Below are 8,408 nucleotides of genomic sequence, written 5' to 3' on the forward strand. Positions count from 1 at the left end.
CTCGGGCACCATAGACCTCCATTATTTGAATGTCAGCAGACAGCAAGAAGCCTCCCAGATCTCCAGATGCATTTGAGATATCAAAAGTACTCCAGAGTGTTGTTCAGCATGGGGGTGAGTAGAAAATGAAGGCTAATCATGTTTTGGGTGTACTATTCCTTTAATACTTGAGACAATTGATAAGCTTTCTGTTCATCATCCTAAACATGCTAAATAAAGAGAACTGAGTAAAGAAAAAATGACTAAAATGTAAATGAAAGCAGAACTTCTGCATCCAAACACAGCTAACATTTAGGATTTATATCCGGATCTCTGATGCGGTCGGGATCTAAAGAATGACTAACATGAATAAAAGACTTATGGGATTTTATGTTTCTTCCCTTAGACAAGCAAAACTGATGACCTGCAGAATTTAGTAAAGGTTGCAGACCTGTCTGGTGCTTTTTTGCTTCTTAGGTTTGATGAGAACAGGAAGAAGTTCCTCCACGTTCCCAAACTTGTGGAAGCCGTAAACCCCTTTCTCCGGTTGACACTCTGAGACCAGCTGTGGTAATCAATAAAATCAACCATGTAACATGTTCGAGTATTCGTTAACAGCGATGAGGCTGGACAACGGTGAAAATTTCTCACCTTCATGATGTCCACAGAGTTATCCAGTTCAAAAGACACGCAGTGGTTGGAGAACCAGAACAGCAGCTGGAGGCCGTGTCGTGGAAAAGGACGACCAAACCCAGAATTATTGAGGTGCTGGAGGGTGCCGAGCTGCCACACAACCATGGTGACGCCAACATGGACTCTAGCTGATGTTTGCTGCGATAACTTTGAAAACATTAAAGGTGTGGAGCGTTACATCACAGGATTTTAAGAGAAGAGTTTATTCAGGCAGAAACACACTTCTCCCCCTGTTAGTGTAACATGCACCAACAAGGAAGCAACTGATCTGAATTGAAAAATATTCATAATATTAAAAGTAAAACTTTCTAAAAAATACTAAATACATCTGCAAGTACCAGACATCCCACACCAGAGGCCCAGGCAGTGTCAGCCTGCCAGGTGATCAACAGCTTATTAACTGACTGGAAGCAGTAGATAACTGCAGTTTTTGGATTTATATTTGACCATTTTTAAAGAAGACTAGAAAATCTAGAAAATCAGCTATGGAGATCAGATAGAAATTACGTGTCTAATTAAAAAAAACAGTGATATTTCAAATATCTATTTTGGGTATTTTATTGTTTTTTGGTGCCTTATGTATTTGCAGATTTATTCTCTTACACATTACGCTCTTTTTTACATAAACAGTAAAACTGTAAAGTAAGTAAGGAGTTTCATAGTTTTCATAGGTTTGACTTTAATAAACACAGGGCTGTCAACTCTCAAACACTGGGAGTAAGACTGACCCATCTGAGTGTCTTTACACACTCTCACTCCACGTACCCAATTTCTCACACTAAAAAATGACACACATTAAAACTCAACTCTGTTCCACTTATTTATGTATAGAAATACCATGGTGATCAAAATCCAGTCTGCGTTTTTAATACAACCTTAGTGCTAACACACAAGGACCATGTTTGGCTCACAATTTAAATAATTATTGCTCAGTCTAGTTTAATAATCTCCCTTTGGCATTTAGAAATAAATAAACCAATACAATTATTTTAATTCTTAAAGCTTCCAGGTTTGCCTCTCAAACCCATAGGAGGTCCACAAAAAGGAAAAGAATTTTATTTTTCATTTTTTATTTTGCATTTTATTTTTCAAAAGATCAGCCACCCAAGAAAAGACCAACCACATACAGAGAGGATGTGCAGAACAACTCAGTTATCCAGGATTCATAGAGGAGAAACCACAGGGATGTTCTTCTTTTATTATTACTGATCTTATTCATTTATCTTTATTTTGGTCCATTGAATATGTTTAAAAACTTAATTTCCATCACATCTTCCAAACTGAAACATCCAGAGAAGTGCTGTCTCCTGTCATGGGGAGTTTTTATAAAAACCTACAGTTTCCTAGAAGCCTGAATTGTTTAGCCGTTTTGTAAGTTGTAAGAAAAACTAAAAACATAATGAATGAAGATTTTTAATCCTTAGCCTATTACCAAATATTCATATACACAGAGTAGTTTGCCCTGCACTGGCTCCTGTATTAGTGCCAGTAAACCAGTAATAACTTATAGTTCCCCATTGTTTAATTTACTTGAACTGCAGAGAATAATTAAAGAACCAAGTTGTGAAATTCTTAGTTTAAAGTATATTTCAGATGCAAGTATTTTAGTAGGGCTCATTCTGCTTTATTTCAATTCTCTAAAAATCACCAGAATATAGAAAAGAATGTATATTGTGGGAAAAGGTTTAGTCATAAATACAGAATACTTATTGTTACTCAGTAACATTTACTGTGCTATAAAAAAAATCCACATTTTACAGCTTTGTTTCAGTTAAATCCTCTGAAAACTCATCAAATCCTGACAGGGTTTCCTGTCCAAACTATTTCTAAATCTCACCCCCAAGGTTTGGTGAAAAGTTGGCAGCCCTGTAAATAAGTCGTGTATACAGATGAGGTTAAAAAATGAAGAGCGAAATTAATTATATACATTTAAGTAGTCTGTTTTACCGTTTGTTTTGCTCTGTTTCTGTTTTCCCTCGGCTTTCTTCCTTATTTTCGGGGAGGGGACGCTCAGCTGTGCGTCAGCTACGGGCTCGTTCACGACCCCTCCAAACGCGCGTTCAAGTGTGACGGCGTCCGTGCTGCGTCAGTTGCGCGCCTCCACGCTCCCGATGCTCTCCTTTCCCCGACAGCCAGAAGATAGATGTTTCGATTTCAGGTGAGCTTTAACCTTAAATACTTGCCCCAGCTTTACTATGGGGATTAACTTTAGGCTTTTACAGGGGGTTTCTCGAGAGTCTGGTCTGTTTTGGAGTAATATGTCCCGTCCTGCTCTTTGTTTTGTTCTCAATGCGACCAGCGGCCTTTGAAGCAGCGCGCTTTCCTGCGCACCTAGGGAGAGACAGAGAGCTCTCCCCGGCTACCGTTAACCAGAATGAACCGGTGGTTTGGTGGGTCGGCTTCTGCTGTACCGGTCCAGATTCTGAAAGTTATTATGACGACATTTGATGGAGTTGGTTTTATGTGAAAGTTCTCAGTCTGCGTGGTTCCTAGCGTGATGTAACGCCAGTGTTAGCAAAAATGCTAACTGGTCCTGTGTCTGACTGCAGGCTGGCTGGGGGTCGTGAGCATAGCCGGTACCCTGACAGTAATTAGATGTTTTTATTTTTGTTTTTTCTAGGTACACCTCAATTATAGTTATGGTTCGTTAGCAGACATCTGTATAGGAGAGTCAGCCATTATTCTTCAGTACTGGAGGTAAAACTCGTATAAAACCTGCAGAACAAGAGCTTATAAGACTATAGTCTGACAGGAAATTAAAGTCATACAGTTGAGTTTGAGTTATTCTATAGCACCTCTTAGAAAACATGGACGGGATTGGCACATTACTCCCTGCACTCTGCCGCCATCCTTGAAGGATCCCTGGGGAACTGGTGCTTCTCTCCAGAGGTTACTGACAGTCAGTCTGAATAAACTTGGTTAACAGAGAAAATCCATGCAAACACACATCCACACTGTTTATGGCAAATGAAGAACCAAGTTGGGGTTTTTTTTGGACAGAAGTGCCACAGTAACATAAGAGGACACACAGTCCAGGATTTTAACGCAGGGTCCTCCTGCAGCAAGGTGACTGTGCCATTATCCAGCATTCTTTATTTCAGAATATCAGCGATTCGTTTATATATCCCAGAGCGACTAAAATGGACAGGTGTGATCTCCAGGCCCTCAGATGGTTCTACACGAATATCTGGCATGTTTGTTTTGTAGGTGAGAAATTTCCATCTATACATGATGTGAAGGGATCATCTATCACTCAGTTCATTCGAACCATTCATTTCTCAGGTTTTTTTTTCTTTTTCAGGTCAATACTGATTATTTGAACATTAGTTTAACAATCATCAATATGGCTGCAGATTTTTTTTTGTTTTTTGGGCTGATTATAAGGTCAGTGTTGCTTTTATGTTATGCCAATTACGAGACAAAAAGTCACAATGATAACTAAACATTTCAAGAATAGGAAACAGAGGGAGCTGTAGTGTACGTGTCTCATAGGAATCAACTAATGTATCCCCAATGCAGACAGAAGAAAAAAGGGCTAATATTGGCTGGCATTGTATCGGTCTGCCTGTAAAAGAAACCTTTCTTACTAGAAGTAGATGCACATTTGAGTTTATTCTATCGATATTAAATCCAATCAAAGACACACACTTATGTTTGTGCTGCGTCTAGCATTGTGGAAGAACTTGGTCCTGTTTGAAGACGTCAAAAAGCTTCTGGTTTGATTTAGGCTGGATTCTTGATTAGGCTTTAAGATCCAAACTGGGCAGCTAAGAAAACCAAATGATTATCAGAAATATCGGTTTCACCATTTGTAATGTCGGTAACGTTGTTGGGAGCAATTCAAATCTTAGCAATTAATGGTCAGTGTTTTGTTTTTATTTTTATCTTTTTTGTTTTCTTTTTTTCCTACTGAATAAAACCCATAATTTCGTGCCTTACTGCTGCAGCTGGTGGATCAGAGTAAGCGAGTCTCTGATCCTTTACACTAAGTGGAGATGTAAATATTACCTCCAACTGTGATAAAAGATGGAAGGAAAAAGAAAAGCTGAGTGTGATTCATTAGTTAAGGGAAGAGCATATAGGTTTAGCATAGATCAGGGGTAACCAATTAAAAATCAGTGGCGTCTGAATAAAGAAAATCATTAACCAGTAAAGGTCCGGAGACATTTTTAATATAATCTGTTACTTTAATCAGAATTAAACACTGAAATAAAATGAGATTTTTATGCATCCAAGTTATACATTGAATTAAAAAAAGAAGAAAAATTCTATATTAAAATCTAAAGTGTTTTTTTTGAAGTAGAGAACAACAATCTTTCAGTTTGGTATGTAGACAATTTCCTGATTTACATATTTTTTAAAACACCTGAACTGACCTTTTCTTTTTTCTCTTTTTTATGGCCTAATGAGAGCAGTGGGCTTTATGCTGCCCTGCAAGGCTTTAAACCTGCGTTTAAATGGCGACAAAGTCATTCTAAAGCACATGAGGTGCTAATTTTTAGCCTGGATTGATATTTATATTTGATTATGTCTATGGTGGAGAATCGTGCTTCACAGCAGCGGGTTGAGCCAAACATACTCTAAATGTGCAGGGTCATCTTTGAGCACACCATTTCACTTTTCTTTCACCAGTTCACCTCAGTTCTTCCAGTAGTCCACACTTTCTCTGCTCTCTTTTTCTCTTCGTATTCTCCTTCTTTCCCATCGCCCGGCTTGCCACAGGTTTGCCTGTTGTGTCTAAAAGTGGCTCTCAGCAGTGACCCTGACTGGCACAACTCATTGGCTAATTTGTATCACGTGTAGCCTGGTCCTGATGCTGCGGAAGGCTTTACCATATTAGCAGGAGAAGCGGCGCAAATGAATTTAGACGCTGCCGTCGGACAACATGTGGTAATTTCTAAATGTTTTTAAATCAGGTGTGGTCTGGATTAGCCAGCAGTTGGGTCCGGATACGGACCGCGGTCTGCTAATCCGTGACCTCTGGCATAGAATAAATAAAACAACAAAAAACCCTGCTACACAAAAATTCCTGGTGATAACCGTGTTATTAAATCAGCATCAAGAGCTTTTAGCCTGTAGGTAAAGTCACTAAGTGAGACAAGTTCAGGTAGTTTAACATTTTTCTGACCCCAGTTCCAGGAGAAAGAAGATAGGTGAACAGGTGCCTTCAGGCCGAAGCAGCATATTGCAGGTGTATTAGTCGACATTTCAGAGTAAAACTAGTGGCCTCCTTTATTTTGCCTTATCAACCATCCAATATTTTTTGGGCGATATTTTACTTTTTCCCTTAATGATCGCAAACATTTGTTTGCCTATTCATCAGTGCATCCAGCAGCCATGCCTTGAGAGCACATGAAGCGCAGGCATTGCCTCTCCCTCCTTCTGCTAGCTATTGTTAACGTTCTGTTTGACTTGTTAATAAAGGTTCCTTTTGTTTAACTTGAGATGAGGGTGACGTGTATAATCACTGTGGAGAATGAGGAAACTATATCAGCCCAAAAATATCTGCAGCATATATCTGGGATCAGGGCCGTAACTACCATTGAGGACAGCAAGAGCATGTCCTCTGTATCTTTTTATTTATATTTTGCCTAAATTGTAATAAATAAATTACAATGAAACTGTATCTAGGAAATGATCTAGGGCTCCCAAAAAACTGTGAGGTGTTTTATATTTGAAGAGCCAAGAGTACCGCGACTATCTAATAAAAAAAGAAGCTGGAGGGTTTGGTCATACCTGCCGTGCAACCTTAACACTGGTAACTGCCACATAGGCTACAGATGCCGTTAGTGAGTCCGTCAGTCATGGCAGTCACTGGAAGAGGAGCGCATAAAGTTACTACTAATGGTACAGTGCATACACTGTACCATTTTTTATTTTTTGCTTTTTTCGGGCCGACTTTTCAGTCGTGCAAGAATTTTTCGTTCTGGTCAACTTTCAGCTTGGTTGTCCTTTTTTGCGCCACGGGCCGGTTATATGTCAGACAATATTTTCACGGACCGGCCTTTAAAGTGTGGTGGGTGAATACGATCAAATAAAATGATATGACTGGCATAAAATCAAATACAAACAGCATAAAAATAAAACTCACCATTATGTTGAATTAGTGCGAGCCCTGAGCTTGTTTCTCTGAAACAAGCCGGTCCCATATAGGCGTAATCGGAGACAATGACACATGAAGTGTGCTCCTAATATCCAGTCTGCTCCGTAGCTTTGTTTTGGTCGCTTTAACCGCAGAAAATCCCGCTTCACAAAGATAGGATGTTATAGTTAGGATGCTTCTTGACCTGAATTAACCTGTGTCAAGAGGGACAGATGCAAGAATACCCCAATTTTTATATTTTTCAAAATAAAACAACAAAATAAACAACACGGCCTGGTGGTTGGGGACCGCTGGTCAAACATGTTTGAAATACAGTTGGCCGTCATGGTCAAATCGCTCAGTACACAAACAAGGATTCTTCTTCTAACATGAAAACCCAAACGCGTGGTGGGGGTGCGAGTGAAATGCAGTTTTTTCTGTAAAACTATCATGCTGTAGTATCCACGTTTGCTCAGCCATGTCTTTGTCCAAATACATTGTCACCTTTTCTTTTTAGGGCTTTCAGTACACAAAATTGAACAATTTGCCAAAGGCAGCTTGTTTCTCTCTAGGGAGCTGCATATTCCTCTTTTACTCGTTTGGCTTCCGGATGGATGAGTCCGAGTAGCGCCATCTTACTGCAGAGCTGAGTCCTACATGGTTTTTAGATGTACAGTGTGAGCAGGTAGATCGCATAAGGCCACACAGGGTGGGAACGTGCATCGTGAGCTGTAAACTCGCACTGTACGACGAAACCGCAGGGTTTCGTCGTACAGGTTGAGCTGTAGCTGCGTGCAGCGATTGAAAAAATAGCAGAGTGTATGCCCAGCTTAATGCAGGTGGAGAGCAGTTTAAGTTGTTGATGACGGCGAGAAAAACCTTGCATTTTCATGAGGAAATATTTCAGCCCAGTGAGTTATTCAGACAGCAAGGAAACATCGAACAAAAGTTTATTTAACTGTACCGGTCGTCAGTCAATTTCCAGCAGTTGAATGTACATTCATTATGTGATTGATATGTTGGCGACGTCTTGAAAATAAAACGTTTATTTAGCGTTGATTTCTCATTCTTGGATGTTGAACCGTTTAATATTTCTGCCGGATGCCGGAGATCATTGCAGCAAGATGGTACAGAGCAGATCATGCGGGCCAGAAAATCATGGGCTGAAGCAAAAAAAAACATCTGGTTCATTTTCAAAATAATTATAATTTTCTGTGGCAAATTGTCCTTCAAGAGTCACCATAATGATCCCTCTAAAAGCCTCAGAATGCCCTTTAATTTACTCTGGTAATGTTGTAGACTCCTATATTTATTTGTTGCATATAATTACTTAAATGTGCATATTTTATCTTGTTTAATATTTATACTTGAACTTATTTATAACTTTATTTAATTTTCATACTATGTGTCTGTCATGCTTTCATACTTTGACAGAGGGCTGCTCTGGAACCCTCAAAACTAATTTCATGTTAATGTGTTGATATGACTAATAACAAATTAATATATGATATTCAAATGGCACATTTTTTTCCTTTCTATCATTTAAGTATTTAACTGTTGATTTTCTTCACTAAAGGGAAAACAGGATAGGGAGGAAAAGACTAAGGCCCCGTCCACACGAAGACGAACCCTGGCCTAAACGCACAAATTTTTC

At 39.3% G+C, this 8,408-nt stretch overlaps 2 protein-coding genes across 2 annotated transcripts in view; one reads left to right on the top strand and one right to left on the bottom strand.

The window, feature by feature from the left end:
• LOC107082685 overlaps nucleotides 1-2,681 on the bottom strand; it is an 8,867-nt gene extending 6,186 nt beyond the window's left edge. Inside the window, exons 1-3 of the mRNA XM_015371472.1 lie at nucleotides 2,620-2,681; nucleotides 631-819; nucleotides 431-544 (exon numbers count right to left, since the gene is read on the bottom strand). Coding sequence (XP_015226958.1) covers nucleotides 431-544; nucleotides 631-777 — 261 coding nt within the window. The 5' untranslated portion in view covers nucleotides 778-819; nucleotides 2,620-2,681. The remainder of the gene's footprint in view (nucleotides 1-430; nucleotides 545-630; nucleotides 820-2,619) is intronic.
• Nucleotides 2,682-2,715: 34 nt separating this feature from the next.
• Nucleotides 2,716-8,408, top strand: part of patl1 (protein associated with topoisomerase II homolog 1 (yeast)) — a 24,669-nt gene continuing 18,976 nt past the window's right edge. The window contains exon 1 of the mRNA XM_015371442.1: nucleotides 2,716-2,830. Coding sequence (XP_015226928.1) covers nucleotides 2,816-2,830 — 15 coding nt within the window. The 5' untranslated portion in view covers nucleotides 2,716-2,815. The remainder of the gene's footprint in view (nucleotides 2,831-8,408) is intronic.

Source organism: Cyprinodon variegatus, unplaced genomic scaffold (genome assembly GCF_000732505.1).
Source record: "Cyprinodon variegatus isolate N-32 unplaced genomic scaffold, C_variegatus-1.0 Scaffold58, whole genome shotgun sequence".
In the NCBI taxonomy this organism is placed as follows: domain Eukaryota; kingdom Metazoa; phylum Chordata; class Actinopteri; order Cyprinodontiformes; family Cyprinodontidae; genus Cyprinodon; species Cyprinodon variegatus.